General features: G+C 69.7%; 3 protein-coding genes across 10 annotated transcripts; all 3 read left to right on the top strand.

Annotated features, from left to right (window-relative positions):
- Positions 1-75: 75 nt before the first annotated feature.
- Positions 76-4,586, top strand: LOC126048166 (FH2 domain-containing protein 1-like). The gene is made up of 11 exons (XM_049822758.1): positions 76-297; positions 512-682; positions 765-826; positions 1,297-1,399; positions 1,481-1,566; positions 1,640-1,740; positions 1,823-1,893; positions 1,984-2,091; positions 3,231-3,301; positions 3,476-3,752; positions 3,843-4,586. Exons 1-11 carry the CDS (start codon positions 76-78, stop codon positions 4,584-4,586), a joined length of 2,016 nt encoding a protein of 671 aa, XP_049678715.1.
- Positions 4,587-7,870: 3,284 nt separating this feature from the next.
- TRIM3 (tripartite motif containing 3) lies at positions 7,871-15,893 on the top strand. Of its 8 annotated transcripts, none has more exons than XM_049823279.1 (12): positions 7,871-7,924; positions 9,154-9,316; positions 11,253-11,490; positions 11,657-11,808; positions 11,896-12,076; positions 12,333-13,056; positions 13,169-13,272; positions 13,347-13,514; positions 13,586-13,766; positions 14,418-14,488; positions 14,607-14,747; positions 15,126-15,893. In XM_049823279.1, the coding sequence occupies exons 2-12, from the start codon at positions 9,186-9,188 to the stop codon at positions 15,276-15,278; spliced, it is 2,244 nt and encodes a 747-aa protein (XP_049679236.1). In that variant the 5' UTR covers positions 7,871-7,924; positions 9,154-9,185; the 3' UTR covers positions 15,279-15,893. The 8 variants fall into 8 exon arrangements, with proteins under 8 accessions (XP_049679236.1, XP_049679235.1, XP_049679234.1 ...); XM_049823278.1 differs by lacking the exon at positions 7,871-7,924 and adding an exon at positions 8,585-8,633; XM_049823277.1 differs by lacking the exon at positions 7,871-7,924 and having other exon boundaries at positions 8,874-9,316.
- A 1,568-nt stretch (positions 15,894-17,461) lies between these two features.
- On the top strand, positions 17,462-21,394 carry HPX (hemopexin). The gene is made up of 10 exons (XM_049823511.1): positions 17,462-17,547; positions 17,800-17,870; positions 18,019-18,099; positions 18,611-18,777; positions 19,150-19,303; positions 19,559-19,771; positions 19,910-20,011; positions 20,218-20,348; positions 20,832-20,976; positions 21,060-21,394. Exons 1-10 carry the CDS (start codon positions 17,483-17,485, stop codon positions 21,284-21,286), a joined length of 1,356 nt encoding a protein of 451 aa, XP_049679468.1. The 5' UTR covers positions 17,462-17,482; the 3' UTR covers positions 21,287-21,394.
- The last annotated feature ends 341 nt before the right edge of the window (positions 21,395-21,735 follow it).

The raw sequence follows: 21,735 nt of genomic DNA, 5'->3' as shown, positions 1-21,735 counted from the left end.
CAGCCGTTCTCACCCTCCCAAAGCACATGCAGGGATCAGTACCTGGCTGCCGGGACATCTCTGCTCCAGCCTGGGATGCGAATAGGGAAGACGCTGGGGAGTCACCCCGGGAGAGGGGCCTCGTTCCTCAGGGACGGGCGGGACCGGGGAGCTGTCTGTCACCACAGTCCCGCTGGCAGCACCGGGGGCTCGGAGGGTCCCGGGGGCCGCCGCGGGGCAGGCGCCTGCAGCGGGGCTTCCCTTCCCCGGGCGCGGCTCCAGCCGGGTGCCGCGGCCCCGAGGAGGGCACCGGGTCGGGTACCCGGGGCTGGCTCCCCGCGTCCGCACCGCGGCCCCGGCGCTCCCCTCCGCCGCCAGCCCGGACGGGGGCGGGGCCGGGGCGGGCCGAGCCGTCGGAGCCGCGGGGCGGCCGGTGCTCCGTCCCGTCCCGGCCATGGGCTCCCCGCGCCGTCCCGCGCCGCCGCCGCCGCCGCCCCCCCCGGCGCTGCCCTCCCCGCCGGCGGCCGCGCAGGGCGGGCGGCTGCGGGCACTGCACTGGGAGCCGGTGCCCGCGGCGCGGGTGCGCGGCCGCCGCTCGGTCTGGGTTCCGCGGGCCGCCCCGCCGGCGCTGGACCTGCCGCGCCTCCGGCTGCTCTTCCGAGAGCCCCGAGGGGCCGCCCCGGGGCAGCGTCCGCCGCCCGCGGTGAGACCCGCGTCCGTCCCCCCCGTCCCGGCCGAGTTCCCCCCGCGGTCCCTGACCGCTTCGTGCCTCCCCCCCCTCCCAGGCCGCGCTGCTGGAGCCCAAGCGGAGCCTCGCCCTCGGCGTCTTCCTCAAGCAGGTCAAGCGGTGAGCGGAGCTGCCCCCGGACACCCCTGGGGGACACTGTCCCATCCCTCCAGAGAGACACACACTCCCCCGGCAACCCGCACCCCCTCCAGAGGGGTTGCACACACGGAGGGACCCATGTGTGTGTGTCGCCGGGTCCAGCCCGTGGGGGAGGGGGCGGGGGGGGGGCAGAATGAGAGCTATCCCCAGGGGTCCTGGCATGGGGGATGTTGCGGGTACCTTGCTCCACTCTGGGGTCCCGCACACAAGTGAGGAATAGGGGCTCCTGTTGCCCTGTGCACCCAGGCATGGACGTGGGGGGGTCCCTGCCCCCCACCATGCCCACTGCAGGGGGTCAGGAAGGTGTCTGCCCCCCTTGGAGGGATGGGGGGTGTCTACTGGCCGCCGGGGGGTTGTTACCCCATCAGGCAGCAGAGCGCTGCCCATGCGGCCGGGCCAGGGGGTCACCCATGTCTGACACATTCCCCCAGGCCTGTCCGCCAGATCGTGCGGGACATCCAGGAGGGTGTCGGGGCGCCCTATGGGGCAGAGAAGCTGCTGGAGCTCTCCCGGATGCTGCCCAGTGCCACAGAGGTGAGGGCTGGGGGGGGGGGCCGGGGGGGGGGCCGGGGGGGGGGGGGCGTGGCCCCTCCTGACACCCCTCTCTGCCTGCAGGTGGCCCGGCTGCGGTCCTTCCCCGGCAGCCCCCACCAGCTCGCTGACCCTGAGCTCTTCATGCTGCTGCTGACAGAGGTGCCCAGGTGGGAGCTTGGGGGGTCCCGTGTGCCAGGGGGTTCCCACACCCCCACCTGCTCACCCCACATTCGTCCCCAGCTACACCCAGCGCCTGGAGCTGCTGGTGCTGAAAGAGGACTTCTTCCCCCGGCTCACCACCCTGTGCGGCTCCATCCAGATCCTGACGGATGCTGCTGTCGGTGAGTGACACTGTGGGGTGTGCCAGGACTGTGGCTGGGGCGCACCATCCCTGTCCCCACTCACCCCTTGGCCGCTCCCCAGAGCTGCTGGAGTGTGAGGAGCTGCACACCATCCTCCACCTCATCCTGAGCGCCGGCAACTACCTGAACTCGGTGAGCCCATGGCGTAGGGGGCCTGCTGCCCCCCTGCCCCCCCACCCCCAGCGCAGCAGGGCCGCAGTGACTCCCCCGCTCCACTCCCAGGGCAGCTATGCTGGCAGCGCTGCCGGCTTCCGCCTCGCCTCACTGCTGAAGCTGCCCGACACCAAGGCCAACGAGCCAGGCGTGGACCTGCTGCACTTCGTGGCGATGGTGAGAACCGGTGGGGCTTTGGTGTTTGGCCTCCCTGCGCTGCTGGGGGCCATGGCCGGATTAATTGCGGGGGGAGCTCGTTCTTGGCAGAGCATTGGGTCCGTGCCTGGAGCGGGCTTTTCCCTGATGGGGGTCTGAAACAGAAGGTGTTCCCTGTGCACTCCCTCGCTCTTCTCCCTGGCCCTCAGGTCTGCTCCAGGCATGGCTGCAATGGGCAGGGCCTCGTCCTGGTCCCCTGCCCACTGTCCCCGTGGCAGCATCCGCCGTCCCCGTGGCCCTTCTCCGGGCAGCAGCTGGCACGCGAGTGCCTGGCTCTGTCCTGGGCTGTGGCTGCCAGCCCACACAGGGAGCGTGTCCCGGCCGAGCTGTGCTGCCCTGGGAGGTGCCAGGCTCTGCAGCAGCTCCTCTGCCCACCGGCCGCTGAAGGCCCTGGGCCAGCCTGGCCATGTGCGCCTGTTGCCTCCAGCTGGCATGCCACCACTGGGCTGTCCCCGGCTGTCTCCTGCTGCCCGGGAGCCACGGGGTGCAGCCAGAGTGGGGCTCGCCGGGGGATCCCCGTGGCTGCGGGTACCTGCATGTGCCCAGGGAGACCCTGCTCCCTCCCCTACCCTGCGCAAGGTCACTGCCTGTGCTGCCCCGGCAGGCATGCACCCAGCCTGCGTGTGGGGGAGGCTGTTTTCCCTGGCAGACGAGCTCCAGTGCCGTTTTTCCCATGCTCGCCCCCGCTCTGCCCGGTGGCAGCTGCACTTCTGCCCACAGGGAGCCGGCACTGCCGCCTGCGGCACGCTCCATCTTCTCCCTTCTGCCCTCCTGCCCTCGGCACCGGCTTGTCCCTCCTCTGCCGGGTCTGGATCTTCCTGTCACTGCTGCCATAGTACCCCCAAAGGCCCGTGTGCCTTCAAGGACGTTTTTGTCCTTCCCGGTCAGTGTGGGTGTTGGTCCAAGTCACTCCCGCAGCAACCTGGCAGCACATCTGGCTGGGGACGCATGCCCCGGGCTGGCCCCAGCCCCACCAGGCAAATGGGGAGTTACCTCTGCCATTCCCCCGAGGTCTGGCTCTCCAGCACAGGCAGCTCTGCCGGGGCCCTGGGGATGCCCCCGGCCCTGTGGGGGCTGCTCGCTGCCCCTCTCACCCACAGGAGGCAGCCAGAGTGGAGAAGAGCCTGCTGGACTTCCCTGACAAGCTGCGGCACGTGGGTCCAGCCTCGCGGTAAGGGCATCCCCACGTCCCAGAGCTGAGCGGGGACCCTGCTCCACAGGGTGGCACCTGCCGGGGATGGGAGTGGAGGGGCAGGAGGGTTCCCAGCCACGGGCAGCATGGCAGGGAGGGGTGGCAGAGGGGAGTGGAGCGTTGGGATGGGTGATGACCCGTGTATCCCTGCAGGATTGAGGTGGCGGAGGTGGAGGGGGAGCTGCGGCGGCTGGCGGGGCGGCTGGAGGGGGCCCGGATCCTGGGTGCAGAGGGGCTGGGGCCGCAGCTGCAGCCCTTCCTGCGCGTGGCCGAGGAGGAGCTGCGCGGGGCGTGGGATGCGCTGGAGCAGATGCACCGCGCCGCGGCCACCACCCTTGACTTCTTCTGTGAGGACACAGCACCTGGCGGCCTGCAGGACCTGTGTGCCATCCTGCACGGCTTCACAGGCCGGCTCCTCACCGCTGCACAGGTACCAACCCCCACGCCCGATTACGGGTGGAGCCGGTGTTGGCTCTGCCACCCCACGCCTGGCCAGCCCCGACCCGCCTCTGCCCCGCAGGAGAACCGGGTGCGGGAGCAGGCGCAGCACCGGCGGCAGCAGCTGGAGCAGGAGCGGCTGAAGCGTCGTTCCATTGCCACGTGCTCCGCGCGGGATGTGGCTCCCCAGGAAGTGGGGCCGCGCGGCCCCTTCCCACTCACACCCCAGCCTGGCTGGCACGGCCTCCGCTCCCTGCGCCCCAGCTCTGAGCCCTGCCTGGCTGCCCCGCGGGGAGATGACCCCCTTGGGTCCCCTGGCCCCCCAGGCTGCGGGAGCCCCCGCCTGCCCCCTGCTCTGCAGAGTCCCACATGGCCGCCCAGAGCCTCCCTGACCCCACTGCGGCGGCACACGGCCCCAGCACTGCCGGCCCTGCCCGAGGTGAGGGGCTGTGACCAGCCCTCCCCAGGCACGCCGGCCAGCAGGCAGAGGGTGCTTTTCGAGTCTGGCCCCGAGCTCTGCCTGCCGGAGCCGCCCCCCCCCGGTCGCAGCCTCAGCCCCCGCCAGCCCCACACCCTTCTTCAGCCTGGCCAGCCTCTTCCAGCGGAGCGCGGCCCAGAGCAGGTCGGGGTGCCCCCAGCCGCCCCTGGCCGCCCCCCCCGAGGGCTCTGCCCTGCTCGGCTTCCTCCGGCGCCTGGCGGGTGGGAAGGGGCATGGAGCCCCCCCCAGCTGAGGGGCTGCGGGGCCGGGGCAGCTGGGCCGGGCTCTGGTTTTATCCTTCCCTGTGTCCCTGCTCCCATCTGGTTTGTTTTGATAATAAAAATCTGAGACTCTCCCTGGCCTCCTGCTCCCTGGGTGGTGGCCACGCTCTGGGTGTGTCCGCCGCCCCGTGTTGTCGTCACGCGAGGCCATGGTGGCGCCTGGCTGCCTGCGTCAGGCACGGCACAGCACGGTGCTGGCCCAGCTGCCCTGGGGGCCCTGTGGCCGCAGCTCCCCCCCCTGCCACCTCCATGCTGGGGCTTCGTGGCCTTGCCGCAGCACCTGGTGCTGCTGCCGCAGCAGCCGTGTCCCCTGCCCGGTGCTGCCCCAGCACTGGCCCAGGGCTGTGTCCCCGCCGAGCGGGCCCTCCGCCAGCCCCATCACTGTGCCCTTTGTTGTTGGACTCGTGCCGGCCGTGCCAGGCGGCGCAGAGGCGGGTGGTGCAGGACCCTGTCCCCAGTGGGAGCTGTGCCTGGGCTGGCCACCACCTGCCCCAGCCTGGCCCGGCCATGCTGTGGGGCTGCTCGTGCCCTCCCAATCACTGTGGCTCGGCCAGCACTGTCACGGCCCCAGGACCCTGGTGCTGATCCCTCCTGTCCTGGCAGCCCCTCCCAGGGGGCCATCACGGGGTGTGGGGGGGTGCAACCCAGCCTGAAGGGTGACCAGGGAGGGGAAGCAGAGCCGAGTGGGGGCCAGGCTGGCCGGGGACGCCGGAGGTTGCTGGTCCAACCTCCTTCTCGAAGCAGGGGCAGCTGTGGGGTCAGACCAGGCTGCTCACAGCCTCATCCAGTAGCATCCTGAAAAGCTCCAAGGAGGCAACCTGCTCCAATACTGGACGGTCCTCACAGGGAAAAAGCTTTCCCTGGTGTCCAGCTTGAAGTTCTCATTTCCACCAATGCCTGTAGTCTCTTCTTCTCTTGTTGTGCACCACTGTGAAGAGCCCAGCTCCATTTCCTCGAGAAGCTCACCGTCAGTGCTGGCAGCTCCCTCTTAGGTCTGCAGCCTTCTTCCCTGAAGGCTGAGCAAGCTCCGGTCCCTCAGCAGCTCCTCACAGGGCAGGTGCTCCAGCCTCTGACGGGTGCAGTGGCCGCCCCTGAACTCGCCACAGTTTGTCAAGGTCTTTCCTGTACCAGGGGCCCAAAACTAGATGGGGTGTCTAGATGTGGTTTAGCAAGGGCTGAGTAGAGGGGAGGATAATGCCTGCCCTCGACCTCCTGGCTGTGCCCTGTTCGTGCAGGCCAGGGTGCTGCTGGGCTCTCCTTGCTGCCAGGGTGCACTGTGGCTCACGTGCCGCTCGCTGCCCACCCAGGTCCCCGGGACATTTTCCCCGGAGCTGCTTCCCCAGCCTGGCAGTCCCTGCCTGTGCTGTTGCAGGGGTGCTCTGCTTCCTGGAGCAGGACTTGGCATTTGTCCTTGCTCAGTTTCGTGGGGTTCCTGTCGGCCCATTCCTCCCTCCTGCCCACGTCCCTGGGGGTGCAGTCCTGCCCTCGAGCATGCCAGCTGCTTCCCCCTCACCAGGCTGGTGTCATTTGTAACCTTGACGAGCGTGCCCTGGGTGCCTGCCCTGGGTCATTGCTGAAGATGTTAAGCAGGCGAGGTCCCCGGGCTGGTCCCTGTGGTGCTCTGCTTGTCACCTGCCTCCAGACAGAGCACAGCTCGTGAACCACCACCCTCCGAGCCCAACCCTCCAACCCTGTTTTTACCCACCTGGTTGTCCAGCCCTCCAAACAGTAACAGCCTGCCCTGGGTATGAGGTTGGTGGGAGAAGGTGCCAAAAGCCTCGTTACAGCCATGGCTGTTGTCACCAGTGGCTGTCACCCGCAGCCCCTGTTGCTGTGCCACGCAGGGCAGATGGGGCAGTCAAGGGTGACTTCACCCCAGTCACCTCCCGGGACCCTGCTCGGCCATGGCCGTGGCGGTGGTGCCACACTGGTGCGGCCCTGCCAGATGGCGATGGTGTGAGGCGGGAATGCCACCCGGCCGGTTCCTCCATGAGGTTGGGGACAGTTCCCGCCCCCCGCCCCCCCCCCCCCCCCCCCCGGGCCACTGCACCCGGACGCCCACGGGCAGCGCCTGCTCGGGGACCCTGGGACCTGGGGACCCCACGTGCACCGGTGGCCCCACACCATGGTTGCTTGCACACTCGCACGAGGGTGTGCGCACACCCCGGGGCCCCCACGCCTGCAGCGTCCCTGGCCCCCGCCCCCGCGCACCTTCCAGCACCTCTCCCACACTCGGCACCCAGCAGCAGCACGGGGCCTGGCCAGACCCAGCCGCGGTGATACCGGAAAGATCCCACCAGATCCCTCCATCCCTCCTGCCGACCGCCCAGGACCCGTGTCACAGGGGGATGGCTCCGGCAGGCAGGTGAGCCCGCGTGTGCCAGGGCGTGTGCTGGGGCATGTGCCGGTGCGTATGGCATGTGGTGGCGGGGGGGGGGGGGGGGATGGTGGTAACACAGGGCCTGGCATGCTCACCCCGAGGGTCCATGGGTCTCCGTGTCCCCCAAGGGCAGCAGAGAGCAGCAGGACAGGGGTGGGCGTGCGCAGGTGCTGAGTGGGGCAGGGCTGTGCAAACCCCCACGGGAGCTCAGAAACACGGGTGGGGACAGACACGCCTGTGCGGGGAGGACAGCGTGCACACCTACACATACACACACACCTGGGGGGGGGGATGTCTGCATGCACACAGGTACAGTGTGCACACGTGCCTCCCCCCCCCCCATTGGTGTCGTGAGGGGATGCTGCCCCCCCCGCCCCCCGGGGCCGGCTGCACCCCACATTTAAGCTGCGAGTGGGCTCTTCCCCCACCCGTGTCCATACAAGAAGAGGGGACACACACAACACACGGGCCACCCACCCACCCCCCCGCACTGTGCACACTGTGCCCCCCCCCACTTTGGGGTCTGCCAGCCGGGACCCCCCCCTCCCCACTTTGAAGGGGGGGACGGGACCACATCGGGGAGGGATGCGGTTGCCGTGGCGACAGCCGGGTACCCTGGGGATGCAGGGGGGCGCGCCCGGAGCCCCCCCACTGCAGAGCCACAGCCCGGACCCGACCATTCGTGCTGGGGGGGTTTGCATCCTGCTCTCCTCCCCCCTCCCCCCTACGGGACCCCTCCCTCGCGGACCCCCCCACTCGGGAACGGCGAGGCGTCGCGGAGCAACGCCTCGCCGTTCCCGCGTGGGGGGTCTGCGAGTGGGAGAGGTGTCCCGCACGGTCCGAGGGGGGTAAAAAGCGTGTGACCCCCCCCTCCCACCTCTCCGTGGTGCGGTCCGGTCTGGCAGCTGCCTTCCCTGCCCATCCCTGGCGCAGTCTCTGCCGCGCCGCGCCGAGCCGGGCCGGGCCGAGGATGCGCGCTGCCGGCCCGCGGGGGGGGCTGAAGCGAGGAGGGGGCTGCGTGGGGGGTGAGTGGGGGCGGGTGTCACGCGTGGGGGTGGGGGTGCCGGTGTCACGCGTGGGGATGGAGGGGACGGGGACACAGGCCCGCCGTGCGGAGGGAGCTAGCAAGGGATGGGGCGGGGGGGTGTGAGGTGGGATGGGCCCCGGTGGGTCCTCTGGGGGGGGGCAGCGCCGGCTTGTCACGAGTGGGGGGTAGCCTGGAGGGGCTGGGGGGGGGCATGGGTGGGACGGTGACAGGGGGTGGCGGGGGGACAGGGACAAGGTGGGGGGCACAGGGAGAGGAAGGATGGGGGAGAGGGACGAGCGGGGTGGGGGCTGGGGACAGGAGGATGGGGGGGTCTGGGGACAAGGACATGAGGTTGGGGACAGGGACAGGAGGGGGGGACAGGGATAAGGAGGAGTGGGGGGTGGGCGACACAAGGAGGAATGGGGGGGACACACAAGGCCAGGACGGGGCGGGAGGGGGGGTGGGCAGGGACAAGGAGGGGCGGGATGTGGAGCCGTGCCGTGCCCGCAGCACCACGGCGGGACCCGCAGCCGCTGCGGCTCCCCGGTCGTGCCCCCCCGCAACTCCATCCAGTCCGCCGCCCCCCGCCCGCTGCCCGGAGCCCCCATCCCGGCGCGGGGGCGGTGCCGTCGGGGCGGGCGGTGCCGCACAATGGCGGCCGGGGCGGGGCCGGGCCGGGGCCTGGAGCGCGGGGCCGCCGCAGCGCCGTGAGCGGGGCCGGGCCGGGGGGCGCGGGGCTTGTTTGGGCGGGGGGTAGACGGCGTGTCCCCCGTGGGTCCGGCTCGCGGGTGCGCGGAGGCGCCGGGGGGTGCGCGGGGACCCCAGCCCGGGAGTGCCCGGGACACGGGAGCGGGGGGAGATCAGCGGGGGGGGGGGGACGGGACGGGACGGGGGGGCGGGCAGGGGCTTTGCGCGGGGTCCACCGCTAATGGGGTGAGGGTTATGGGCACCCCGGCGCTGGGGCGCAGGGCAGAGCTGTGGGTCGCGGGGACTGTGGGGCTGGCTCTGGGCGCCCAGGGACCGTGAGCGGGGAGGGGGGGGAGGCAGGGGGACACCCCACCCCAACTCCCGTGCATCCCAGAGCAGCTGGGGCCGAGGGTCGCAGGTGACCCCCGTGGGGCTAGGGGGCTCCGGCGTGCCCAGCGTGGGGCGGCCGTGGGGCCCGATCCTGGGGGTCGCGGGGAGCAGTGGGGCCGCCCCGGCCCCGCTGACCCTCCCCGCCCCCAGGCTGAGCGCCACGGGGCCGCGGGGACGCCGCCATGGCCAAGCGGGAGGCCAGCGCCAGCCCGGTGGTGCGGCAGATTGACAAACAGTTCCTGGTGTGCAGCATCTGCCTTGACCGCTACCGCAACCCCAAGGTGCTGCCTTGTCTGCACACCTTCTGTGAGAGGTGAGACCCCACCGCGCCCCACCTGCGCCCCTGGACCTGCTGCACCCTGACTGGGCCCCGCTGCATCCCTCCCCCTGCGTCCCCGCTGCGTCGCTGCTGCGCCCCCAGCCCCACTGTGTCCCGCTATGCCTTGCTGCATCCCACTGCATCCCCTGGCTTGCGCCCCTCCCGGGCTCCGCTGTGCCCCCCTGCTGCGTCCCACTGCATTCCTCCAGCACCCTCCTCACGCAGCTCCTGCAGGAGGGGAGCTGGGGTCCCCGCACACCCTGGCATTCGCTCTGCACCCCTGCTGCGCTCCACTGCACCTCGCTGCATCCCCTCAGCATTCCCTGCCTGCAGGAGGTGAGCTGGGGCTGCTGTGCTCCACGGCACCCCTGCTGCGCTGCACTGCATCCCCGCTGCACCCAGATGGCACTGCACTGCATCTCCACGGCATCCCCACTGTGCCCCACTGTACTGCACTGCATCCCCACAGCATCCCCGCTGCATCCAGATGGCACTGCACCGCATCCCCACGGCATCCCTGCTGCACCCCCACTGCACTGCACTGCATCCCCGCTGCATTCCCTGCTGTGCCCCTGGGCCCTGCTGCATCCCTGCTGCACCTTGTTGCACCCACGCTGCATCCCTGCTGCCTCCCAGCTGTCAAGCACTACACCCCACTGCCTCCCCAAGCATCCCCCAAACCCCCAGTGAAAGTGGAGCCTCCCCCACTCAGCCTGTCCTCTCCATGCATCCCCCAATGCCCACCATGGGGCAGCCAGAGGTCCCCTCTGCCACCCCGGCCCCCCCACAGCTGGTGGTGAGCCAGGGCCCCATGGCACCCCTGCACCCCCTTGCCCCTCTCCAGTGAGAGACAGGGCTGAGCTCCCCTGCACCCGCAGGGGTGGGGAGCTGGGGGGCCCCCCTGCACCCCACAGCTGCCCCCCCCCCCCCCAGCCCACATGGGGGCCGGACCCTGCTGCCCGCAAGGGCTGCACAGCCTGTCCCTGTGTCCCCCAAGCCCCCCGCTGCCCCCAACCCTGCTCGTCCCTGTGGGCTGCAGCAGCTGGGGCTGATCCAGCACTGGCATCTACCAGCGTGAGGGGCTGGGGGCATGCCTGGGGCCAGGCTGGGGCGGGAGGCTGCACCTGCGGTCAGTTGTGGTGGTGGGCTCTGTACTGATGTCTGCTTTCTCTGTGCACCCCCCAGAGACCCCCTGCCCCCCACCACCACCCCCTTCCCCTGGAGCCTCACTTACCCCTGGCTCTGGCCCAGCCCCTTCCCCAGCCCAGCCCTGCCTGGCCTCTCCCCTCCTGTCTGTCTGTCCATCCACCCCTCCGGGCTCTGGCTGCAGGTCCTGACAGGCACCGCGGTGCAGCCCTCCTGTCCATCTGTCCTGCCGTCTGTCTGCCCCTCCGGCCCCCGCTCTCGCTCCTGCAACCCCCATGTGCCACAGTGTAGCCCTCCTGTCTGTCTGTCTGTCCCGCTGTCTTGTCTGCTCTTCTGGTCCCCTCCCTCTGCTCCTGGCCCACACACTGTGGTGTGCTGCAGCGTAGCCCTCCTGTCCACCGGTCCGTCCCACTGTCTTATCTGCTCCTCCGGCCCCATTCCTCTGCTGCTGCCCTATGCACCCTGATGCCTCCTGTCCATCTGTCCTGCTGTCTGTCTGCTCCTCCAGCTCCCTCCCTCTGCTGCTGTCCTGCACACCCCAACCCCTCCTGTCTGTCTGTCCGTCCTGCTGTCTGTCTGCCCCTCCCTCTGCTCCTGCCGCATGCACCCTGATCCCTCCTGTCTCTGTCCTGCTGTCTGCCCGCCCCTCCAGCCTCATCTCTCTGCTCCTGCCCCATGCACCCCAATCCCTCCTGTCTATCCGTCCCTTTGCCCCCCCAGCTCCCCTCCTTGCTTCCCTGCTCCGCGCGGGTCCTGACCCTCTGGTTGTCCCCGTTCGCCCCAGGTGTCTCCAGAACTATATCCCGCCCCAGAGCCTGACCCTCTCCTGCCCCGTCTGCCGCCAGACCTCCATCCTGCCCGAGCGCGGCGTCGCCGCCCTGCAGAACAACTTCTTCATCACCAACCTGATGGAGGTGCTGCAGCGGGACCCCGAGAGCTGCGGCCCCCACCCCGGCCGTGGCCTGGACCCCGTGAGCGCCGTCACTGGCCAGCCCCTCTCCTGCCCCAACCACGAGGGCAAGGTGGGTCGCCCCGCCGGGGCTCTGGGGCTCCAGGGGGGCTGCAGGGACTGGGGAGGGGCTGCAGGGGCTGGGGAGGGGCTGCGGGGGCTCAGGGGGGCTGGGAGCCTGAGGGGGGCCAGGGGCTGGGGGGGGGCCATTGCGGGCAGCCCTGAGTGTCCCTGTGCAGGTGATGGAGTTCTACTGTGAGCCGTGCGAGACAGCCATGTGTCGCGAGTGCACTGAGGGGGAGCACCGGGAGCACGTCACCGTGCCGCTGCGCGATGTGGTGGAGCAGCACAAGGCAGCCCTGCAGCAGCAGCTGGATGCTGTCAGGAGCAGGTATGGGGCCAAGGGGGCCGGGGGGCGCCAGGAGTCTTCTGGGGGTCCCCTCCACCAGTGCCCACCCAGCGACCGGCTCCTCCGCAGGCTCCCACAGCTGGCAGCGGCCATCGGGCTGGTGTCGGAGATCAGCCAGCAGCTGGTGGAGCGCAAGAACGAGGCGGTGTCGGAGATCGGCAGCACCTTTGAGGAGCTGGAGACGGCGCTGCGGCAGCGCAAGGGGCTGCTGGTGCGGGACCTGGAGGCCACCTGTGGGGCCAAGCAGAAGGTAACACCCCCCACACCGCTGTGCCCTGGCACCATCGTGCCCTTGTGCCGGCATCCCTCCCCTGTGCCCCCTGCCCGGCTTTCCTGAAAAGGGTGAACGTGCCCTGGCCGTGTCAATGGTGCCAGCCAGCCCTGCCTGTGCAGGCAGCTGGACTCCAGGTGCAGTGCCATGAGGGCCGGCCAGAACCACGGCCAGGGTCTGGGTGCTGGTGAGGGTCCCAGCCCGGCGGTGAGGGTGACCTGCTCTGTCCCGGCAGGTGCTGCAGGCGCAGCTGGACGCCCTGCGCCAGGGCCAAGAGAGCATCCTCAGCAGCTGCGCCTTCACCGAGCAGGCGCTGCACCATGGCACCGCCACTGAGGTGCTGCTGGTAAAGAAACAGATGAGCGAGCGGCTGAGCGAGCTGGCCAGCCAGGAGTTCCCCGAGCACCCCCACGAGAACGCCCAGCTCGACTATGTGGTGGAGACCGAGGGTGTCCGCAAATCCATCCTCAACCTGGGCGTGCTGATAACCACCAGCGCCACGGCCCACAAGACGGTGGCCACGGGCGAGGGGCTGCGGCATGCTGTGGTGGGGCAGCCCTCCTCGCTCAGCGTCACCACTAAGGACAAAGATGGGGAGCTGGTGCGCAGTGGCAGTGCCAGCCTGCGCTTCCAGGTGACGGCGCCGGATGGCGGTGCGGCCGAGGCAGAGGTGCAGGACAACAAGAACGGCACCTACGAGCTGCTCTACACCCCCCGCGCCGAGGGCGACTTCCTCCTCTCCATCCTGCTCTACGGGCAGCCCATCCGTGGCAGCCCCTTCCGCGTCCGCGCTGTCAAGGCCTCCGACGTGCCCCCCTCTCCTGACGACGTCAAGCGCCGCGTCAAGTCCCCCAGCAGTGGGCACATCCGGCAGAAGGCCGTCCGGCGCCCTTCCAGCATGTACAGCAGCGGCAAGAAGAAGGAGAACCCCATCGAGGATGAGCTCATCTTCCGCGTGGGTGAGCAGCGGGGGCTCCTTGGGGCTTCCCAGGTCTCCCCGGGCCAGTGGGGGCTCCTTGGGGCTCTTGAGGGCAAATGGGGCGCCCTCTGACCTGTCTCCCTCTGCCGCAGGAAGCCGCGGCCGGGAGAAGGGGGAGTTCACCAACCTCCAGGGCATCTCCACTTCCAGCAGTGGCCGCATCGTGGTGGCTGACAGCAATAACCAGTGCGTGCAGGTAGGACTGAGGCCCCACCCCCAGCCCCGGCCCGCCCCCCTGCCTGGCTGATGCCCCCCTCGCTGCCCCCCCAGGTGTTTTCCAATGAGGGACAGTTCCGGCTGCGGTTCGGGGTGCGGGGCCGCTCCCCTGGCCAGCTCCAGCGCCCAACCGGCGTCACCGTGGACATGAACGGGGACATCATCATCGCGGACTATGACAACCGCTGGGTCAGCATCTTCTCCCCCGAGGGCAAATTCAAGGTGAGGGGGCAGCGGCCGGGCGGGGGGGCCATGGCTCCGCACCCAGCCCTGACGCCCCTCCCCGGCCACAGACCAAGATCGGGGCTGGACGGCTGATGGGCCCCAAGGGTGTCGCCGTGGACCGCAACGGCCACATCATCGTGGTGGACAACAAGGCCTGCTGCGTCTTCATCTTCCAGTCCAACGGCAAGCTCGTCACCAAGTTTGGGAGCCGCGGCACGGCCGAGCGGCAGTTTGCAGGTACACTCGATGGTAATACACCGACTGGCAAGTCCCCTCTTCCTTACTGCATGCCTTTGGCTTCCCGCTGCGCCGGGGCCGGGCTGGGACGGTGAGTACCGCACACCTCGCCGATGGCAGCTGGCGCCCAGCCGGCACTGGGACACCTGGGTCTGGGGTCTGGGCTGGGGCTCTGGGTTTGGGTTCTGGTTCTAGTTTTGGGCTCGGGTTTTGGTTCTGGGCCCTGGGTTCTAGGCTGGGGCACTGGTTCTAGGTTCTGATCTGGATTCAGGTTCTGGGCTGTGATTCTGGGTTCTGGGCTTGGGTTCTAGTTCTGGTTTTAGATTCTGGGCTCTGGTTCTGGCAGTGGGCTCTGTCCCTGTGGGTCAGGGCTCTGGGGTCTTGGTCTGTCCCCACCACTCATCCTGCTGTGGGTCTGGGTGCCCCCTCCAGCCATGGGGGCCCTGGCACCACCTGTGCTAACCCCATTGTGCTGGCCTCACCGGCTGCTCACACAGCACTAACCACACTAACCAGGCGCTGGGGCTGAGCCACCCCCTCCCTGGTGTGGGACCAAGGGGCGTCCCCGCGGCACTGCTGCTGTGCGGGACTGGGCCTCTCCATCCCTGTCTGGGGCTGAGCCCCCCATCCCCATCCTGGGGCTAAGCCCCCTCCCCTCCCCAGGGCCCCACTTCGTGGCGGTCAACAACAAGAACGAGATTGTGGTGACCGACTTCCACAACCACTCGGTGAAGGTGAGTACTGCCACAGCAGGCGGTGGGGGTGTCTGCCGGGCGTCCCTGGCTCTGTGCCGTCCCCCACTTGTGCCGGTGCTGTGTGCTGGGACAGCCTGCGGTGACACCCTCTGCGCAGGTCTACAACGCGGACGGCGAGTTCCTCTTCAAGTTCGGGTCGCACGGGGAGGGGAACGGGCAGTTCAACGCCCCCACGGGGGTTGCTGTCGACGCCAACGGCAACATCATCGTTGCCGACTGGGGCAACAGCCGCATCCAGGTACTGGCACCGCAGCCCCGTGCTGCCCTGGGGGGGGACTGGCCCTACAACCCGCGGGACCCCTCTGCCCCACAATGCTGCACCGGTCCCTGGAGGTGCTGGGCCAGCACCATCCCTGTCCCACCGCTGGGAGTGGGTCTCGCCAGCAGCCCGGGCGCAGACAGGGGCTGTTGGCAGGGAGGGGGCTGCAGGCAGGGATGGGGCTTGTGCCCCAAGCACTGAACCCCGTGCAGGGCAGCAGGGTGCTCAGCAGAGCGGGGACAAGGTCCCGGCATGCCAGAGGCCATCGGGGTGGCAGGGGTTCCCTGGGGAGGTGGGGTGGCAGGGCAGCAGCGGCAGTGGGGATGTCAGGGACAGCGCGTCTGCCTGTCCCCGCAGGTCTTCGACAGCTCGGGCTCCTTCCTCTCCTACATCAACACGGCCGCCGACCCCCTGTACGGGCCGCAGGGCCTGGCCCTCACCTCCGACGGACACGTGGTGGTGGCCGACTCCGGCAACCATTGCTTCAAGGCCTATCGCTACCTGCAGTAGCTGCCACGGGGATGGGGATGGGGACGCTGCCCGTGCCGCGACGGCACCCACGGGAGAGCGCCCGCAGCGGGGTGCCCTGAGCGACGGCTGCCCCACAGCCATTGCTGCCCCCCCCAACCATTGCAGCCCCACAGCCATCGCTGCCCCCTGCGCGCCGCACCGGCCTTCATGTGCACTTTATCCCAGGGGGGCGGCTGGGCCCCGAGCGGGGGCGAGGACGGGTCTGGCTGGGGCAGGGGCTGCTTGGGGGGCCATGGGGCCATGGGGCCGTGGTCATGCCCCTCTTCCCACCCCACAGCAGGGCCAGCAGCCCCACTGCCCCTGCTGCTGGGGGTCCTGCAGGCACGTGGGGGTATATGGGGTGGGGGGGGAGCCGCCGGGCAGGGCTGGGGGCGGCACGCGTTGCTCGGGGCTGTGGGGCAGCAGGTCCTGGAGCCCCCTGCCCTGTGGGGACTGCCCTCTGCCGGCCCTGCTTCCCCGGCACTGCGGCCCCGCTCCCCCGGCTCGAGCCCCGGCTGTGGGGGCGACCGCGCGTGCCTGCCTGCCCCACGGCGGGGCTGTGTGGGGCTGCTGCCGCACGCTGACATACTGTATGTACAAAATAAAGTATTCTGGAAGTACCTTGTCCCCCTAGCACTGCCAGCCCCACAGTGGGGGGGACATGACAGTGAGGCTGATGGGAGCTGGGGCAGCTCCCTCCCTGTGGACCCATGTCATGACCACAGCTCCACCTTCACCGGGGTCCCTGGGGCAAAGCCTCACTGGGTGGTGGTGGGACCCACTGTCCAGGGGCTACGGGGCGGGGGGGGGGGGCAGGCAGGTGCCCAGCACCAGGGGAGGTGGGGGCTGAGCCGGCCTGGGTGCTACTGATGTGCTCCTGGAGACCCCAGGGTGCCCTGTGGGGCAGTGGGACCCCCAGGCTGCACTGGGATGCCCATGCCCTGGTGGGACCCTCAGGCCACAGCGGGATCCCCAGGCCACAGCAGAGACAGGCAGCACCAGGCAGAGCAGGGATGGGCACAGTGCCCGGAGCTCCCTGGCACTGCCGGACACCTGCCTGGCACAGCCTCCTGCCACTGCTGACCCGTGCGCAGGGACGGGGTCAGATTGGTCTGTACTGGGAGCGGGGACAGGGTCAGACTGGTCCACACTGGCACTGGGAGTGGTGGGGTCTGCGCTCACCCTACCCGTGGCGTTCTGCACCCCCAGGACGTGCACCCCACAGGGAGCAGCACCCTGACCCCCCCCTCCGGTGTTCCCAGCTGCCCCAGGCACTGAGCCAGGCTGGTTGCCTGTTCCTGCCTGTCCCTGCCCGCGGCTGGTGGCCAGAGCAAACAGGCACACTGGGGCCAAGGCCCTTCCCAGCACTGGGCTGGCAGGGGACTGCTGGGAAGGGGCTGGGATAGTGCCAGCCCCTGCCTGCTGCACCCCTGGCTCCTGGGCACCCTGCTGGAGGGGGAGCCCCCTCCCCAGACCCACTGCATGGGGGGCTGAGCCCCACTGGGATCTAAACCCCCTCCCCAGCTCTGCTGCATTGGGGGCTGAGCCCCAAGAGGGTCTGGGTCCTGTTGGAGTCGGACCCTCACCCCTGTCCCTGCTGCGCTGAGCCCCGCTGGGGACTGAACCCCCCCCAGCCCCACTGTGTTGGGGTCTGAGTCCCACTGGGGGCTGAACCCCCCTCCCCAAACCCACCGTGTCAGGGGCTGAGCCCTGTCAGGGTCTGGGCACCATTGCAGTTGGACCCTCATCCCTGTCCCTGTCACCTCGGGGGCTGAGCCCCACCAGGGTCTTGAGCCCCCTCCCCAGGCCTGCCATGTCAGGGGCTGAGCCCCGCTGAAGGCTGAACCCCATGTCGGGGGCTGAGCCCTGTGATGGTCTGAGCCCCACTGGAGTCAGACCCTCAACCCCATCCCCATCTCTGCCACGTTGGGGGCCAAGGACCTGCTGTGACACCCAGTGGGGTGTGAGCCCCATTGCCGTCCCCCCCAACCCTCCACTCTGGCTCCCTGTGCTGCCCCTGCCACGTTGAGGGTTGATGACAGGGGGGCCCCCCCGCACTGTTGTGTGTGCCCCCCCCCCCCGCATGGTTGAAAGTTGCGTGGGGCGGACCGGGTTGAGCAATGGGGCAGGGCAGGTTGTGCAACAGCCCCTCCTGCCCCAATATAGGGCCGGGGGTGGCAGAAGCCCCAGGCACAGCATACACCATGGGGGTCCCCACTGCTGTCCTCTGCCTGGCCTGGGCCCTGGCCCTGGCACGTGCCTACCCCCTGTGAGTGGGGCGCTGGGGACCGGGGGGCATGTGGGGTGCTGGGGGAAGGGTGTGGGTCAGGGAGCTGGGGGGGGTGTATGTGGAGCAGCTGGGAGAGTGGGGTAGGGGGTGTATTGGGGCAGGGGGCTGCAGAGGGCTGTATGGGGTGTGGGGGGGTGTGGGGCGGGGGGCTGCATGCCAATGTGGGGGCACGTACGTGGCTGTTTGGGGGGGAGGACTGTGCTATGAGCCCATGGTGCTGCCTGTCCCCAGGACCCAGAGCAAAATGGAGGCAGCTGGAGGAGGGCACCCTCATGGGGTTGAGCCCCCCAGCAACGACACTGGTGAGAGCCCATGGGATTGGGGTGGGGGAGGAGGGCAGAGTCGCATGTGGGGCACAGAGGGGTGTGTGGGGCACGGCAGGGGCTGTGATACGGGGGGGGTGTCTGTCTCGAGGGGGGGGCTGTTGCACCATTCTGACACCCCCCCCAGACTTGGCCCAGCTCTGCGCAGACGAGGGCAGATTGGACGCCACCACACTTAGCGAGAATGGCACCATGCTCTTCTTCAGAGGTGGGGCCGGGGGTCACGGGGGGGGGGGCGTGGGGCTGGGGGGGCATGGGTCATTGGAGGAAAATGGGGTCTGGGGCAAATAGTGGGAGATGGGGTCTGGATAGGGGCTGGGGAGAAATGGGATATAGGGGGGGCAGGGGAATGGAGTTTGTGGGTCTGTGGGAACTCGGGGGGGGGGGGGGAACATGGGTCCTGGTGGGTCTATGGGAAATGGGGGACAATGAGCCTGGCACTGGCAGGTTGGGGGGGGAATAGGATAGGGGGGGTGTCTGGGGGAGATGGGAAGGTGTTGGGGGGAAGATGGGGTCCACAGGGCCAGATCATGGGGGGGGGGGGGGGAAGGTCTGGGTAAATGTGGAGTGGGGTGCAGAGGGGGCTCTGGAGGACAATGAGGGGCGGGGGGGGGTGGCTGTGGGGCACCCTGGGGCCAGGGGCTGTGGGAGCAGAGTGTGGGGCAGCGCCGTGAGCCCCTTCCACTGCCTGCCGTGGGGCTACCACTGTCCCTGCCCAGGCGAGGAGGTCTGGGAGAGCTCCCATGGGGGGCTCCGGCTTCATGCCCGCCCCCTGGCCGCATCCTGGCCCGAAGTGGGGGGCCCCGTCGAGGCGGCGCTGCGCCTATACAGCCGTCAGCACCCCCAGGAGCACCAGAGCCTCTACCTCTTCCAGGCACGGCCGCGGGTGGGGGGCAGTGGGCGGTGGGTTGGGGGCAGCAGGTGGGGGGTAGTGGGCAGTGGGCTGGGGGCAGCAGGTGGGGGGGCAGTGGATGGGGGTCCAGGGCTGGGTGGCCCCACATGCCGCCATGGTGGGGCCAGGCAGGCTGCTTGTAGGTTGGGGGTCTCCCACTCTGCCTGGACCCCCGAGTGTGTCCATGGGGCTGCCGGGAGGGATGAGCCTGGGGGTCCTGGGCTGTGGGTTGGGTCTGGGAGGTGGGTGTTCTTGCCCTGGGGGGGGGGGGGGGGGGCTCCTGTCCTGGGGGTCTCCCCCCGGGTCTGGCCCCACGGGGGTCCCTGGGGTGGTGCCTGTGGGTCTCAGCCCATGGGATGCTTGCAGGGTGAGCAGGTGTGGGCCTACTTCGGGGGGCAGCTGCAGCCCGGCTTCCCCCGGCGCATAGGGGACGAGTTCCCGGGGGTCCCTGGGGGGCTGGACGCCGCCGTGGAGTGCCACCCCGAGGACTGCGGGGGCGAGACCATCCTCTTCTTCAAGGGTGAGCGGGGCCTGGGGTCAGGTGGGGGAGCAGGAGGCTGATGGCCAGGGGGCTACTGTGGGGTCCAGAGGGGCAGCCATGGAGCGCAGAGGGAGCTGCCGTGGGGCGGCAGTGGTGGGTGGCAGAGGGGCTACTGTGGGGCATGGAGGGGCTGCAGGGGCCGGGGGGGTGTGGTGCGGGGCTCACATGCTGGCAGCCTTGCCGAGCTTTGCCAGCTGTGCCAAACCGCACTGGCGGTGCTGTTGCTGTGCGCAGGGGACACGGTGTACGCCTTCGACCTGGTGCTGCGGGTGACGAAGCCACGCACATGGCCGGGGCTGGGGCCCTGTGACGCCGCCCTGCGCTGGCTGGAGCGGTACTACTGTCTGCGGGGAACCCACTTCCAGCGCTTCGACCCCCTCACTGGCGAGGTGCCCCCCGGCTACCCCCGTGATCTCCGGGACTACTTCATACCCTGCCCGGGCCGAGGTGAGTGCCTGGCCACCCCCTGGGGACCCCCTCCCATGGGGACCTGAGCCCCACAGCGGCAGAGGGTCCCCGGATCCTGGGGTCTGGCTCCTGCCCGCAGTGCCCTGGCCCTGCTGCCAGCGCTGCAACTGCTGGCAGGGCATGGGAACGCCTCGTGGGGGGCTGCTGGTGACCGCTGCAGCAAGATGCCCTTCCAGGCCCTCCTCTCCGATGACACTGGACGCATCTACGCCTTCCGTGGTGAGGGGCGGCGGGGGGCTAGGGTCAGCCGGGACAGTGGCAGTGCTGGGGGCTGTGTGGCGGGGGCTGTGGGGCGAAGGACGGTGGTCCTCTGTGGGGCCATGGAGCGTGGGGCTGGCTGTGCTGCGGGGCCGTGGTGGTGGGCTGCGGTTGCGGCTGTGCCATGGGGCTGTGCCGTGGGGCAGGGCTGCTGACACATCCCGCAGGGGGTCTGTCCTTCCGCCTGGACTCTCTGCGGGACGGGCACCACGCCTGGCCCCTGGGACAGACATGGCCGGGACTGGAGGGAGAGGTGGATGCCGCCTTCGCCTGGGACGGACGCACTTACCTGATACAGGTCTGGCCCCGTAGGGATGCCCTGCCCCCATTCCCATCCCCTGTGGGTCCCGCCCGCATCCCCGGCTCGCTGCCCCACTGGCAAGACCCCCCTTCAGGCCTATGCCTGAGATGGGGCAGCTCAGGCACCTTGATTCTGGCACCACGGCTTGCTGGGGGACATCACCCCTGGGACCAGGGCATCTCGAAGTTCCACCCCCCCCCCTCCCCCTGCCCCGGGGCAGCCTGGAGACGTGGAGGCACAGCATATGGCAGTGGCCCCCAGGACTGTGCTGCCCTTGCCCCCAGTGCCCCCGTGGGATTGCACCTCCAGGCCCAGAGCCCCCAAGCACCATCTAAAACCTGTCCCCAAGCCTGCCCCAGCCTGCAGGCAGCCCCGTGGCCCTGCCTGTCTCTGCCCATCTCCAGCTATCCTGTACCTGCCTGATCCCTCTCCTGTCTCCATCCCTGCCCACCCGTGGCCCACACCATCTGCTCTCTCCAGGGCTCCCAGGTCTCCATCTTCCTCTCGGGGCAGGGCCACCGGCGGGTGCTGGGTTACCCACGGGCCCTGCAGGACGAGTTGGGGGTCTCCAGCACCGACGCTGCCTTCACCTGCCCCGGCTCTGCCAACCTCTACCTCATCACAGGTAGGCAGCTGGTGAGCCGGGACCCTCTGGTGCCGGGGTGTCTGCCGGGTCGGGCGTGGGGCTGATGGGTGCTATGCTGACAGGGGACCGCATTCAGCTGGTGGACCTGACGCAGACGCCGCGGCAGGCAGGCGAGCCGGTGCCGCTGCCCCACGACCACGTGGACGGCGCCATGTGCACCAACGACGGCGTCTTCCTCTTCCACGGCCCCAGCTACCATCAGTACCACAGCGTGGCCCAGCTGCTGGGGGCCAAAAAGCCTGTACCCCCCCAGAGTATCGCCACCCACTTCTTCCACTGCCCCCAGTGACCGGCGCTGGTGCCACTGCCTGGGCCCGCACGGTGCTGCCAGTCCTGGGGCTCTGCTGGCCCTGGCATGTCTGTGTCTGGGATGCAATAAAAGCCAGGGAGACCCTGAGATTCCCCTTCTCTCTCTGGGGGTGCTGGGGAGGGTGGTGGGGCTGGTGCAGGCGGGTTGCAGTGGCCGTGGGGCAGCATGGCACTGTCCCTGTCCCTGTGCCTGTGCCACCTCGGCTGGCTGTGGCAGGGGCAGTGGGGCAGGACCTGGCGGGTGCAGGTCCTCAGGTCTTGCGGGGGTGTCCTGGTAGGTGACTCCCAGGGGATGTGGTATGGGGGGGCAGTCCATGGCTGTGCCAGGTTGCACCGGGCTGAAGTGGGCTGTACCATGCTGTGCTGTGCCGCAGAGCACCACCTGGTGCTGAACCACACCATACTGTGCTGACTGAATCGTGTTGTCCT

The sequence above is a fragment of the Accipiter gentilis genome, chromosome 19 (assembly GCF_929443795.1).
Source record: "Accipiter gentilis chromosome 19, bAccGen1.1, whole genome shotgun sequence".
Taxonomy (NCBI): domain Eukaryota; kingdom Metazoa; phylum Chordata; class Aves; order Accipitriformes; family Accipitridae; genus Astur; species Astur gentilis.
The sequence above is the reverse complement of the archived record's forward strand: the minus strand, read 5'-3'. Positions and strand labels throughout refer to the sequence as shown.

What these genes read in the sequence shown, in the direction of transcription:
- LOC126048166 (XM_049822758.1), top strand. Translation starts at nt 76, where the DNA reads ATGCGAATAGGGAAGACGCTGGGGAGTCACCCCGGGAGAGGGGCCTCG. An exon ending in TGCTGCCCAGTGCCACAGAG is followed by an intron (nt 1,400 to 1,480) that starts GTGAGGGCTGGG and finishes CTCTGCCTGCAG; the next exon opens with GTGGCCCGGCTGCGGTCCTT. An exon ending in CCTGACGGATGCTGCTGTCG is followed by an intron (nt 1,741 to 1,822) that starts GTGAGTGACACT and finishes GCCGCTCCCCAG; the next exon opens with AGCTGCTGGAGTGTGAGGAG.
- TRIM3 (XM_049823275.1), top strand. Translation starts at nt 10,924, where the DNA reads ATGCACCCTGATGCCTCCTGTCCATCTGTCCTGCTGTCTGTCTGCTCC. An exon ending in CCCCCGAGGGCAAATTCAAG is followed by an intron (nt 13,515 to 13,585) that starts GTGAGGGGGCAG and finishes CCCCGGCCACAG; the next exon opens with ACCAAGATCGGGGCTGGACG. An exon ending in GTTTGCAGGTACACTCGATG is followed by an intron (nt 13,767 to 14,417) that starts GTAATACACCGA and finishes TCCCCTCCCCAG; the next exon opens with GGCCCCACTTCGTGGCGGTC.
- HPX (XM_049823511.1), top strand. Translation starts at nt 17,483, where the DNA reads ATGGGGGTCCCCACTGCTGTCCTCTGCCTGGCCTGGGCCCTGGCCCTG. An exon ending in CTGGCACGTGCCTACCCCCT is followed by an intron (nt 17,548 to 17,799) that starts GTGAGTGGGGCG and finishes GCCTGTCCCCAG; the next exon opens with GACCCAGAGCAAAATGGAGG. An exon ending in GACCATCCTCTTCTTCAAGG is followed by an intron (nt 19,304 to 19,558) that starts GTGAGCGGGGCC and finishes TGCTGTGCGCAG; the next exon opens with GGGACACGGTGTACGCCTTC.